Source organism: Lactuca virosa, chromosome 1, assembly GCF_052849685.1.
Source record: "Lactuca virosa cultivar CGN04683 chromosome 1, Lactuca_virosa_CGN04683_v6, whole genome shotgun sequence".
In the NCBI taxonomy this organism is placed as follows: Eukaryota; Viridiplantae; Streptophyta; class Magnoliopsida; order Asterales; family Asteraceae; genus Lactuca; species Lactuca virosa.
This window is the reverse complement of record NC_136426.1, coordinates 85,329,483-85,344,734: the sequence shown is the minus strand read 5'-3', so window position 1 is coordinate 85,344,734 and position 15,252 is coordinate 85,329,483. Positions and strand designations below refer to the sequence as shown.

Below are 15,252 nucleotides of genomic sequence, written 5' to 3'. Positions count from 1 at the left end.
GTTTAAATATCAGAGTATTTCCCCAGAACCACATCACATAAATCATAAAACATGAGGAGCGGTATGATCACGCCTTTGCCTTGCCACGATCACCTGATGTACCTGAAACAATAACTGAAAACCGTAAGCTCGAAAGCTTAGTGAGCTCCCCCAAAATACCCGTACACACATAACCATACACATACAACAATGAACAACATACTATGGGTCCAATCAACCTTCCGGTTGGAATACCCCAGGCCCTCAACCATCGGGTTGGAATGCCTACATACTACGAGCCCAATCATCCTACCGGGATGGAATACTCTCGGCCCACAACCATCGGGTTGGAATGCCCATACACCTATACGTACAACAATAACTACTATGGGTCCAATCATCTCGCAAGATGGAATACCCCAGGCCCCTCAACCATCGGGTTGGAATGCCAACATACTGTGAGTCCAATCATCCTACCGGGATGGAATACTCCTGGCCCACAACCATCGGGTTGGAATGCCCCACTTCCTATACATACAATAACTACTACTATGGGTCCAATCATCCCTCAGGATGGAATACCCCAGGCCCCTCAACCATCGGGTTGGAATGCCAACATACTGTGAGTCCAATCATCCTACCGGGATGGAATACTCCTGGCCCACAACCATCGGGTTGGAATGCCCACCTACTAGCAAACATGTGCACCTATCAAATAATCATATAATAGTCTAGCAGACAACATACTAGGGCCCTATCATCCTACCGGGATGGAATACCCTTTACTACAGTTCAACACGTGCACATATAACAGGTAATCTCCTACCAGCATACAGACAGTCAGACCAACTATAGGTCACTAAGCATATCCACATATAACCATCCTATCTACCAGGATGCTAACTAACATATCACAGCAGTAACTATCTCAACTAACAAATCAAAGGGCCGGCCTTGGTGCCGTAGACCCTTGGGTATAGTGAGGATAACTCACCTCGCAATTACCGACTGAAAGGATAAGATCAGCTGCTCCGATCACCGACACGAACTCCACCACCGAACACTACCAAAGAACCAATTCCATAAATACCAAAATCACCAAAATACCCTTGGAAGTCAAACTGGTCAACTCTTGGTCAAAGTCAAAGCCCTCAGTCAAAGTCAACCTCCCTGACTGACTCTACTCGCCGAGTCGACCTGTCGACTCGTCGAGTCCCTATACTCAGAAACTCCCATAACACGAGTCTACTCGCCGAGTCACCCCAAGACTCGTCGAGTCCAACGATCACCGAGTCCCATCCTGCTCAACTCACCGAGTCGCCTCCCGACTCACTGCTTTAGGGTTTAACCACAAAAGATTGGGGGTCTGCGACCAGACTCGTCGAGTCCAAGAACAGACTCGCCGAGTCCAAGGCAATCTTCAACAGACTCGCCGAGTTGTTCTTCAACTCGCCGAGTTCATGCACATGTTCATACAACTCGTCGAGTACACCCATGTGACTCGCCGAGTCCCTTCAGCTCTTAATCCATACAGAGGCTTTTCGAGCCATGCAGGGGCTCCAAACTGTAGATCCACCCTTCTAGGGCATAACCCCTATGTAAAGTTGCAAACTTTACGTGAAACCAAGGAGATATGAGTCCAAAACACTCTAGGGCTAGGGTTTATGACAAAGGGGCTTCACCAGCAACTCAAAGACTGATGTTTTATGACTTTCTGGACCAACACAACTCTAGATCTGAAGTAGAAACCTCAGATCTAAGCCTCTAATTCGAAATAGATCTCAAACAAGCTAAGGAGCTCCAAATAAACCACCAAGGATGAACCATAAAGGAAATAGCTTAAGGTAATGGCTCCTTACCTCTGAGATGTGCCCAAACTGATGTAGATTCCAGATCTACACAAGCCCCTTGATGCTAGCCTTTAATTCCCAAAGCTCTTTTCACCAATTTCCTCTTTCAAGCTCCAATCCTCTCAATAATGAAGCCTCACACGAAAATTAGGGTTTCTGTAATTCTCAAGGGGATTAGGAGGCTGGGAGAAGGACATAAAGTCCTTTAAATAGGGTGCAACCCTCGGGATTAGAGTTTTCTCCCTACAGCACCAACTCGTCGAGTCCAAGCCTCCGACTCGGCGAGTTGGCCACTTAAACCGCGATCAATCCCGCTCCGACTCGACGATTTGACGGGCCTACTCGTCGATTCCCTTCCTAGATTTACACTTAGCACCCTCCAACCTCTAGCCTCCGAACTTGGGATGTTACAATTCTCCCCCACTTAAATTAGGCTTTGTCCTCGAAGCCTGCGGCAACACAAACTTCTGGATGATACTCCTATAATGCATCCACTGATCTCAAACTGACCCCGATTCCCTCAAACACAGATATCAAATCTCTAAAATCCATCTCTTCCCTTGCAGGGTCCCGATCAACTGCTTCAAGTCGGCCACCGACTTCTTTTCTCTGATAACAACACTCATCAACTAAGTGCCACCTGAAGACACTACCTTACTTCCGTTCTACGCATTCGTTCGCAACTTGCGAAAACTGGATACCACAACACCCACTGAGCTCCTGCCAAGACCCTAATCCATCTTCCTTCGTCCAAAATTGGCGATAACCCTGATAACTTGCAACCCGGAACGAATCATGTTCCACCCTCTGGTTCTATCCCTTACGCGCTGACATGATACTGCATCCCTCAACTCCCACAACCCATCAACCAAACATATCACGTAACCACTCGTACCTGGCCCAATCAGCCTCGGGCTGGAATACCAGGCACGCCTATAACGGGTCCAGTCATCCCTAAGATGGTATACCCACGCATCCTCATGTATGTTTGGTCCAATCAACCCTCGGGTTGGAATACCAAACACACCAGGTCCAATAAATCATAGGGTCCGGTCATCCTCTTACTCTGCTACCTCCCTCTCAGAGGACCCATACTCCTTCCGGAGCTACATACCTTTCCTTTCCAGGAAATCTACTCAACACCCTTACCGCACTTATAAGTGCCACTGAGCTAAACTCCACTCTACACTATCCATGTAGAGTAACTGCTATTCTCGAACTCCCATATACTCCGAATCCGATCACATAACTAACAAGGCCCACGCACAGCCTCCGGCCATCTCCATCATCCTGATCAATACTTGGGGCCAGACCATATCGATTACTATTGCATGGTGACATATTCACTCGTTCTCCTCCTACCGATCCACTAACGCATACAGAGTCTTCAGTATGACTGGACCGCCCCTTCCAGGCCTTCAGCCTATCTGGACCACTCTCAGAACCTTGAGTATGTCTGGACCGCCCTCCTGGGCCTTCAGCCTGTCTGGACCGTTCCCGAGCCTTCGGTCTGACTGGTACGTCTTCCGGCCTTTAGTCTATCCGGACCGCTCAAATACTGTCGCACATCACCCCGAACCATTCCTTCCGGGAATCTCTCCCATGCAGTCTGTTCTAGCCCTCTAGGGGTTCCGAACTCCAAATCCGTTCTATGAATCTTTTACCCCGGCCTGATCCCAAGCCTCTCAACAATCAATCACTTCCTCTGAAAACCATGGTCTGTTCCCTGCCCCACGTGTCTATCTCCACATTCTCGGCTAACACAATGCTGAAATCCAACAGCTAACCATCCTTGGATGCATGTTATTCCACCGGAGAATTTTCCAATTCTCCCCCACTTAATGCATCGACTACTAACCACCGATGCTCAAAACCGGAATAGCTCAAATGCCCGTACTCCGTACATTCCCTCTTATCCATGAACTAACTCCCTCGGGAGTAAGCAACCTTCACCGAATAACCCTTCCGCCATCGCACACCCGAACTCCAAGGAAGTTCGAATCTCAACTGAACCCTTCTCACATCGTTGGTGCCCTACCCAACAAAGATAACATATATCCTACCTTCCGATAATCTATCCTTTTGGACGCTAACCAACTACAACTCCAAACTATTAAGATCCTCAATCATACTACGAATCATGCGAAAAGTATACGAATAGGTTTACCATACTATACAATCAACAAGATAACAGGATATCAAACTGGAAACATACCCGCAGCCGCATCCGGCTCTGCCCTGACCTCCTCTGCTGTAAGCTGGAATGCGCGTCCCTGAGCCCTCGGAGGCTCCGCTCCACCCTGGCCTCCGCCAGTAATCCTCAAAGTGGCAGGTGCTGGGGCCTGCACTGACCTGGCAGCCAGCAAAGGACACTGGGCCTTCATATGGCCCACCTGATCACAATGATAACAAAGTCGGACTCCTGCAGCTGGAGTCGACTGCTTGCAATCCCTGGCTATGTGGCCTTCCCTGCCACACTTGTGGCATCCCGAAGAAGAACAACAACTACCCTCATGAACCCTGCCGCACTTTCTGCAAGTGCGACTTATCAGACCTCCCTACCTGTAATCAGCAGCCCTCATCCGCTTTGGTGCAGGCTGCGACTGCACCGGGGCCTGCCTCAGCTCTCTCAACTGGAGCTCGATCTCTAACTCGCGCCGCCTGGCGGCCTCCTGTAACTCCAACAAGGTATCACACCTCTGCGTGGACACAAACTGCCTGATGTCCTTCTTGAACATGCTCAGATACCGGGACATCTAAGCCTGCTCCGAAGCAAACTCCGGGCAAAACATCGCCCTCTCAGTGAACATCCTGGTGATCTCCGTCACCGACTCTGAATCCTGCTTCAATTCCAGGAACTCCTGAGCCAACCTCTCTCTCAACCCGTGGAACATAACGAGTGCTGAACATCTCCCGAAACTGATCCCAAGTAACCGCAGCCCGCTCCACATCAGAGTAAGATCCCGTGGTCAACCTCCACCAATCCTTCGCCCCGAGCCTCAAAAGGTTTAGAGCACACCTTACCCTCTGATCCGCAGGGCATGAACATGTGAAGAAACAGCCCTCCACGTCTGACAACCATCTCATAGCAACGATCGGATCCTGAACTCCATCGAAGGTAGGGGGCTTCGTGTTATCGAAGTCCCGATACTGAAAACCCCGACCGACTCCTCCCCCTGCCGTTGTAGCTGCCGCGGTAGCCGTCTCAGTAAGTGCTGCATAACGATCATCGAAGTACTCCCTCATAGCGGACTTAATAGTCCCAAACAATTCCGGGATCTGACCCCGGACAATCTCGACCACCTCCTCGCGGATGATCTCCCTGACCCGATCTTCTGTCAACCTTGGTCCCTCATGGCTGATAGTCTCAGGTGCCACTAGGGCCTCCTGCTCACCCTGTCCTGATCCCGATCCGGATCCCGTCACGACACGCCTCGTGACCATCATACTCTGAAAATAGCAGAGGAAAAATATCAGACAATCCGCCTAGATAACCGGGGACCAACTCCCTTCTAAATCCCTAGGGGTTGTGACTTCCTTGCTACGCGTATGGGTCCTGTGCTTTCAGTAGTATGGGCCCATACTACCTTCCACACCTACCCATATTTGTCTCAAGTATCATCACAACGCCCTAACAATACACACAGATATAGCGAGCGCTCAATCCTTACTCCTAGAGGAAATACTAAGTATCTCATAACCGGCCTCCCGGCCTCATACAACCCATCCATCCATGAAACTTCCACCAACCCCTGCAGCACTAGTGTATGCTAGCCATACATAACGCTAGACCCCATAGACTTTCGAATATCCATTCCTATCCTAAGCTCCCAATCAAACAAGAACAAAACATCAGGCCAAATCAAACATTCTCAGGCTATAAGATCTTAATTATGTATAACCGTGATGCATACACAAGACAACTACAGTAATGATGTCAATTTCACATAAAGGAAACCCTAGGCTGGCAGGCATCATGCAATCAGGCAATTCTATCATGCAATTCCTGAAGATCCCTAGCCTAGTACTAGCATGTTGTTCTAACATATCACATATTCAGATAACTTGTATGGTATTTTGGGGTCTACTTACTGGCTCTAGCTGATCGTACCCTCTGCATCCTCCTTTACTTATTTTGAAAACCTTTTGAAAACCATTTTGAAAATCCCTCGTTGATTTGAGACTGGATTCACACGAATGTTCCTCCAATTCACTCAAACCAAGGCTTTGATACCAACTTGTAACGTCCATAAAATTTGAGCCAAATTAAAACATTTTATTTCATTCAAAACCACTAAGTTCATACATCTTGTCTTCGAAATAGTTTAAACATCAGAGTATTTCCCCAGAACCACATCACATAAATCATAAAACATGAGGAGCGGTACGATCACGCCTTTGCCTTGCCACGATCACCTGATGTACCTGAAACAATAACTGAAAACCGTAAGCTCGAAAGCTTAGTGAGCTCCCCCAAAATACCCGTACACACATAACCATACACATACAACAATGAACAACATACTATGGGTCCAATCAACCTTCCGGTTGGAATACCCCAGGCCCTCAACCATCGGGTTGGAATGCCTACATACTACAAGCCCAATCATCCTACCGGGATGGAATACTCTCGGCCCACAACCATCGGGTTGGAATGCCCATACACCTATACGTACAACAATAACTACTATGGGTCCAATCATCTCGCAAGATGGAATACCCCAGGCCCCTCAACCATCGGGTTGGAATGCCAACATACTGTGAGTCCAATCATCCTACCGGGATGGAATACTCCTGGCCCACAACCATCGGGTTGGAATGCCCCACTTCCTATACATACAATAACTACTACTATGGGTCCAATCATCCCTCAGGATGGAATACCCCAGGCCCCTCAACCATCGGGTTGGAATGCCAACATACTGTGAGTCCAATCATCCTACCGGGATGGAATACTCCTGGCCCACAACCATCGGGTTGGAATGCCCACCTACTAGCAAACATGTGCACCTATCAAATAATCATATAATAGTCTAGCAGACAACATACTAGGGCCCTATCATCCTACCGGGATGGAATACCCTTTACTACAGTTCAACACGTGCACATATAACAGGTAATCTCCTACCAGCATACAGACAGTCAGACCAACTATAGGTCACTAAGCATATCCACATATAACCATCCTATCTACCAGGATGCTAACTAACATATCACAGCAGTAACTATCTCAACTAACAAATCAAAGGGCCGGCCTTGGTGTCGTAGACCCGTGGGTATAGTGAGGATAACTCACCTCGCAATTACCGACTGAAAGGATAAGATCAGCTGCTCCGATCACCGACACGAACTCCACCACCGAACACTACCAAAGAACCAATTCCATAAATACCAAAATCACCAAAATACCCTTGGAAGTCAAACTGGTCAACTCTTGGTCAAAGTCAAAGCCCTCAGTCAAAGTCAACCTCCCTGACTGACTCTATTCGCCGAGTCGACCTGTCGACTCGTCGAGTCCCTATACTCAGAAACTCCCATAACACGAGTCTACTCGCCGAGTCACCCCAAGACTCGTCGAGTCCAACGATCACCGAGTCCCATCCTACTCAACTCACCGAGTCACCTCCCGACTCACTGCTTCAGGCTTTAACCACAAAAGATTGGGGTTCTGCGACCAGACTCGTCGAGTCCAAGAACAGACTCGCCGAGTCCAAGGCAATCTTCAATAGACTCGCCGAGTTGTTCTTCAACTCGTCGAGTTCATGCACATGTTCATACAACTCGTCGAGTACACCCATGTGACTCGCCGAGTCCCTTCAGTTCTTAATCCATACAGAGGCTTTTCGAGCCATGCAGGGGCTCCAAACTGTAGATCCACCCTTCTAGGTCATAACCCCTACGTAAAGTTGCAAACTTTACGTGAAACCAAGGAGATATGAGTCCAAAACACTCTAGGGCTAGGGTTTATGACAAAGGGGCTTCACCAGCAACTCAAAGACTGATGCTTTATGACTTTCTGGACCAACACAAGTCTAGATCTGAAGTAGCAACCTCAGATCTAAGCCTCTAATTCGAAATAGATCTCAAACAAGCTAAGGAGCTCCAAATAAACCACCAAGGATGAACCAAAAAGGAAATAGCTTAAGGTAATGGCTCTTTACCTCTGAGATGTGCCCAAACTGATGTAGATTCCAGATCTACACAAGCCCCTTGATGCTAGCCTTTAATTCCCAAAGCTCTTTTCACCAATTTCCTCTTTCAAGCTCCAATCCTCTCAATAATGAAGCCTCACACGAAAATTAGGGTTTCTGGAATTCTCAAGGGGATTAGGAGGCTGGGAGAAGGACATAAAGTCCTTTAAATAGGGTGCAACCCTCGGGATTAGGGTTTTCTCCCTACAACACCAACTCGTCGAGTCCAAGCCTCCGACTCGGCGAGTTGGCCACTTAAACCGCGATCAATCCCGCTCCGACTCGACGAGTTGACGGGCCTACTCGTCGAGTCCCTTCCTAGATTTACACTTAGCACCCTCCAACCTCTAGCCTCCGAACTTGGGATGTTACACAGGCCGCCAGCACCTCCTGCAATCACCACCAATCATTATTCAAACCTCAAAAAATGAACCCTAAACCTACAAATGAGACCAAACTAAACCCTAAACTTATAAATCAAAGATGATGGAGATTCAGATCAGAGAAGCGAGTTCAGATCGAACCCAAATCTTCTCTATCGACAATGGAGACGGAAAGGTGATCACATTCCGGGCGGTGTTTAAGATGGTTTTCAGGGCCGATTCGATTGCTGTTCTAGGCGGTTTTGGTAAAATAAAGTTTAGAAACTGGGGGGATAGAGATGGTTGGTTTCGAGGATGGTATAATGCAGGTGGTAGTTGTTTGGAGGCAATGAAATGATGATGTTCGAATGGAGCAGGTTGTACGAAGGTGCTTCCGACTGAGGTGGGTTTTCCGATTTGAAGGTAAGGTTTCAAGTGGGTGTTGTTTGCGGTTTGTGACGATGAACAAGGGTGCAACAAGGGTGTTCCGATGGTGGTGTAACCCGTCAAAGGAGGAGGTAGGAAGCTGCTGGTGGGTTTTAAGGTGGTATAAGGTATATGATTGAGGAAGAAGGGTGGAATTGGGAAGGTAGCGATGGAAGTATGGTGTTTGAGAGATGCAGGTGGTGTTCATCTGATGATCTGTTAGGGTAGGGGTATGAAGTGGGGCCATATTGTTTTTTCTTTTATTTTTAAATTAAAAATAATAGTTAAAACATTAAATTAAATGGAAAAGAAATATAAAAGGGCATAATAGTCATTTTAGGTTTCGCAAGGGATGAAACTCGCAAATATCAACCAAACGAGGGATGAAGCGTGCAACTATTAACCAAACGAGGGACGGTCCGAGTTAATTTTTGAAAATAGGGACTAAACACGCTTTCCGGCATGTACACGAGAGACGAATGGTGTAATTTACCCAAACTGATTTGTCAAAATCCACCAATTTCAGATCAAATGTTAAGGAAGTAGAATTTAGTCGCTGCATAACATTTTAAAATTAATCACTCACCAATTAGTTTTTAATGGAAGCAGTAGTGCACTTGTAGCAATGCATGATAAAAAAAGTTAACTTTCTCAAATGTATCCACGCTGAAATCAGCATGGCGTATATTTCTTAAGCATAAACCTATCAAAATCTCTAGACCAACTAAATTACTGTGGGCAAAAGTGTATGGTTGACTAGAATTCACTCGCAATTAGTCATTTATTAACGAAATAGTTGTGTATTATCTTCAATGGATTTTAGATGTGTAGAGAGGTGAAGAAAAGCTGTCTCGTATTGGTACGGTTTTCTCTTTTGGATCAAACTCCAGCGGTCTTTTGGTTGTTTGGTCTTTTTTTTTACCGAACTTTTTTCGGTTTGGGTTAGAGTTTTTATATGTATAACTGTTTGTTATGATAGATATTTCTGTATATATGCACTATAATTTTTCTTTTTATACATAGTTTGAGAGTTGGTCGTTAATAAATTTTTGAAATAAAAGACATTTAGTATTATATCGATTATCAAGGTCTTTTTTCATACTGGTCTCGGTCGATCTTTTTATAGACCCGTATTTTTTCGGTTTGATTTCGTTGTAGACTAGTTTTGTCTTAGTCTTTTTGCAGGACCTATCCGAGACCAGGTCTACAATATGACGCAGTGACTCACGAGGTGGGTCTATTGTAGGATTCCGTGACTCACGGGGTGTTAGGTATATATGCAAAAAGGCTCTAATGGGCTGGATCTACATTTGAAGGTTTTTCCTGTTAGTAGACCATATTTATAAGAGTTGAGACCCAAGAGAAATTTTTAGGGCCACTTGCATTAAATACTACAAGATATGGGGGAATATAATTTTAGTGGCACAATTTGTTTTAACAACCGGTCAGTTAGAAGTTAGTGTCTCAAAGTTAATAAAATTGGTCAATTGCCCGGGATTGACAACCTTCATTTTTAATCAACACCCACACACTCATATTATATATCAGTCTAAATAATTATCAATGTAGATGTCTATTTATTTCCAAACTCGATATTTTTACTTCCCTTGATCATAATAATATAATACATATTGTTACTTAAACATAAGTTGCATCGACTTTTTGTTCACTCTTACATATGCTTTAAACCTCGAGCACATGAATACTAGCAAACGAACAAATTAGACAATTGAAAATGTGTCATCGAAAGTAAAATAGCTTGCACTGTAGTAACCGCACGATAAGGGCAAGATAACATTTACTCCATGAACTAGATGGAGATGAGCATTTAATTTGCTAACAAACGAACAAATTAGACAATGAGTTTATTATAGGGACAATGACAATCACACTCCGCTACCGTATTTAACGTTCTGACCACATCTTATATAAAGAGCAAAACCGATTTGAAACCCAGTCTCATATCAAATACTTTGAGTTTCGAAACAATTTTTTCACAATTGCAATTTCAAAATACATGAATTTTTAAATGCCTTCGAATTTGATGTTGGTGATTAGTTTTGCGAGTTACAAAGTACTTCAAATAGTTTTGTTGGATTCATAATTTTTATTTGTTTCAAAATTATGATTTTTGTTGTATATATTTGGCACTTTTGTAAATGTAATCTTGTATAAAACAAGTTATAAGAAATTTATATTGTTTTTATCAATTGAGGCAACTATTGAATAAGAAATCACCCATTGGACGAATGATGAAATTAAGAGGATAATGATCGAGAGTGCAATATTGAGGGTTACAAATAAAAAATCCAAAAGTTCTTCTTTGTGGCGATAATACTAAAATATGAAGTTGGCTCAGGAATCTTTATCTTGATCCTTACTGACAATATGGTTATAGAAAAAAATATTGTCTCTAAAACCTCAATTCTATTTATAAATTCATTATTTAAGTTGTTATTTTTCTATTTATTGGTATAAAGCCACTCGGTGTATAGTTCATCGCGGAGAGTTTTTCTAATGTAGACAACAATATCCTTCTTGTTATCATTTCCCCAAAGGTTGACAAAATGGTAGGATATGTAAAAGATATTCTTTTTTCTTTTCCATCACTTTGACACATATAAAAAAATATTGTGACGTTTCTTTTCTTACAAACAATATTTTATTTATTTTTCTTATGTATGGTAACCGACGATTCCATACCCATCTCAAAACGTGAAATTTATAATCATTTGACATGGCAAGAATGCTACCATTGATATACAAGAAAATCTTGTAGATTTAGGTAGTGAAAATACTCTGATTTACGTAGATAATGTCATGTAAATATATAGGACATTCATATTGGGATGTTTGTCTTACACCTTGGTTCTCCACAAAACGATTTCAATTGCATATCGGGACAAAGTAATATCGTTAGACCAACACTAATGGACAAAAATCATGATTGCGGCCCTAAAGAGTAGTCCCACATCCCATCCCAAGGAGACAATCATATAAAAACAATGTACATATACCAAAAGAAGGGGCATAAATAATCATTTTAACTATCTATCTCTATTACTGATAGATTCGTCAAAATAGGTGGCCTCATATAGCGGTATGCCTTATAGTATCTTTCCATAGGTTCAAACATATAGTCCTACGTTTCATTTGAATGAATAAACCAACCCTCACAATCTCACTAATCATATTGTTCTTTTCATTATATCATATGTCGTTCATAGATAACATATATAAGTCGTAAATTTATTTATCAAAATAAAGATAAATACAACATAACTTTACCAACAGACATTGTCATTGACCTCATCAGTCAATACCAACTCATGTGAAAAATTAGTTTCCAATACATTTCTACCTGAATTGCCTTCAATACCAACTCATGTGAAAAATTAGTTTCCAATACATTTCTACCTGAATTGCCTTCAAACAAGTAGGTTAATACCTATTTTTGGATCTTTATACAACCTATTATTATTATTGGATCTTTATAAAGGATCTGCAAAATAAATTGCATCTAAAAAAGTAACGGCTAATTATAAGGGATGTCAACTTCCTGATATAATTTGAAATTAGTAGTTAATTAATCCCTCTTATAGTCTTATATCCTTCCACTCTATCAACATCACCATTTGCAGAACACGAACATCATGCACTTTTTTACTGCTTAGATATTCTTCTTCTCAGTTTGAAGGGAATTCATGAGCAAACAAGCTGCTATAAAAACATTGATGAAAAAGCTTTAAAAATTTTAAGAGTCGTCAATTTGTTCTAAGTGACAGCGAGAGTTCCATATTAGGTTATTTGTGTATATAAACAATGCAAGACCAATATATTACAAGTTTAGCAACTTATTAAGCACGGATACCTGAAAGTATATTAACTAGTTTAAAACCTATATCCAATAAAGAGTTTCGAACTTGTTCTCTAACATGATTCTCAAAACTGTTAAATGGCATGAGATTTTTGAAACTCGTTTTCTAGTGTAAATGAGAGAAAATACCACTACAAGAAAATTTCGATTTAACTACGGAAAAATTCTGTAGCAAAATGATGTAATTCCGTAGCTAAACCTAAATAACTACGGAAGTTGCTACGGAATTTGCCAATGAGATTCCATAGTAAGATTTCTTGTAGCAAAATGTTTAACTACGAAATTATAGTTCCATAGCAATTTTACTATGGCCGTTGCTACGACGTCTATCCGTAGCATTTCAACTACAACACACTTCCATCACAATTCCGTAACAATGAATTCTGTAGCAAATTCCGTATCTATTTTGTTCCGTCGCAAATTCCGTAGCCATTTGGTCCATAGCAAATTTCGTAGCTAATTGTTCCGTAGCAAATTCCGTAGCCATTTGGTCCATAGCAAATTCCGTAGCTAATTGTTCTGTAACAAATTCCGTAGCCATTTGGTCCATAGCAAATTCCGTAACTAATTGTTCCGTAGCAAATTCCGTAGCCATTCGTTCCGTAACAAATTCTGTAGCCATTCATTCCGTAGCAAATTTCGTAACAACTTTTTTGTAATCAATTCCATAACAATCGTTCCATACCATTTTTTCTATAAAATTCCGTTATTTAATTTGACTTATTATATCAATTTACAAAAATACAATTAATATAAAACCAAAAATAACAAAGTATTTCTATAGAAACTAAAAGAAATATCAAATACATCAAAATATACATATTTTAAAATCAAAATTCGCTACAAATTTAACGTAAAACATTATTCGGTACATAATATTCTATCATTGATTAATAAAAGTTTTGACATGTTCACTCAATGTGTTAATGACATTCATTGCTTGTGCAAGTTGTTGTTCAAACTTTGCTTGAACATCCACATTTTTCTGCTGAAACTCCACATTCTTTTTCTGAGCATCCTCATATTTTTGCTGAACATCCTCATATTTTTGTTGAATATCCTCATATTGTTCGCGTTGTGTCTCAACTAACTTCTTCAAATTCTCAATCTCGACTTTTGTCTCGGCATTATTATCCTCGTATTGTTCGCGATGCATTTCAGAAGATCCTTTACTAGAACGAATGCGCTTTCCATATGAGCCAAATCCATATAATCTCTTTTTTCGATCATGTCCCCCAACAACATCATAAAATAGTTTGTCCTCATCAATTTCCTCTCCTATTGCTTCCAACCGATCACATCGTTCCATAAAATCATCCTATAATTTTATAATTGTGTTGAGATAAAACTTATACAAAAAAAAATCAAAAAAAATTTACATGAAATTATTAAAAATAAAACTTACATGAATTTTTTTAGCTTTGTCAACTAAAAAAGTCACTCCATCGTGATTCTTAGTGTGTGTATACAAGAATAGTTCATGGTGTGCCAGATCATGTCCCCAAAGCTTCTTCTACATATATACAAAAAAAAATCAATATTAAAGTAGATTGCTATTTTTACATTTAGGCTTAGATATTTAAAAATGAAAAAATAGCAACTTACTTTTAGGCTAAACCCATTTAAAAATCAAAATGGAACTAGATTGCTATGATACAAAAGTAAATGAAAGTAGATTGCTATTTTTTGCATTTAGGCTCCACTCTTTAAACATGAAAAATAAAATAATATACTTTTTAGGATTAGTCCTCTTAAAAATCAAAATGGAACTAGAAAAACTATAACATACAACTAAATGAAAGTACATTGCTATTTTATGTATTTATGCTTAGTCCTTATAAAAATCAAAATAGAACTAAATAATGGTATTTCTAAATGAAAGTAGATTGCTATAATATAAAATTAAATGAGTACTTACTAAATCAGAAGCAATCTTGGAATGAGAAGCCGATCCACCGGTATGCGTAGAAAGGGCTTGTCCATCAGCTACACCTCTACGCCTATTTTTTTTGTTTTGTTCTGATTTCTTCTTGAACTCTTCAGTATTCCATCTTGTAGTCCAGGATGTCCACACTTCCGATGTTGTATTAACAGGTTTGTTTTAGAGTCGACTTTTTCCATTTTGAGCTTATATTGTAGATATATTGTCTATATCTTTCTTTTGCCTTATTTTCCTAACAAGCTTGGACTAACGGAGTTTTTGCTTCATCCCAATGACACTTTTTCTACAATACAAAATATATAGATGAGTTTTTTAGTTAATGAGTACCTAATAATTGCATAAACGAGATACATACATGAAACTCGTCCCAATAAAGGAGTTTTGTCTCGTCACTTAAAGTTGCCCAGCTATACCCGTTTAAATCAGCTCTTTCACCAAAGGATTCATAGATAATGGAAGAACATGGGCCCGAAGGAAATAACCTACAAACGAAAAAATTAACAGCATTGTAAAAATCATGAAGTTCAATGTTGATAAAAATGTAAGTATTTTAACTTACTCCTTATCTCGCACTCCAATATATAGACGCCCATCCAGTCCAGTAGATCCAAGTAAATACCCTTGA

At 41.4% G+C, this 15,252-nt stretch overlaps 1 protein-coding gene across 1 annotated transcript; it reads right to left on the bottom strand.

Annotated features, from left to right (window-relative positions):
* Nucleotides 1-13,566: 13,566 nt before the first annotated feature.
* On the bottom strand, nt 13,567-14,894 carry LOC145116304 (uncharacterized). Its single transcript, XM_079052654.1, has 4 exons — nt 14,879-14,894; nt 14,604-14,758; nt 14,091-14,198; nt 13,567-14,003 (listed from the first exon to the last, which is right to left on the bottom strand). The coding sequence occupies exons 1-4, from the start codon at nt 14,892-14,894 to the stop codon at nt 13,569-13,571; spliced, it is 714 nt and encodes a 237-aa protein (XP_078908780.1). The 3' UTR covers nt 13,567-13,568.
* Nucleotides 14,895-15,252: the final 358 nt, after the last annotated feature.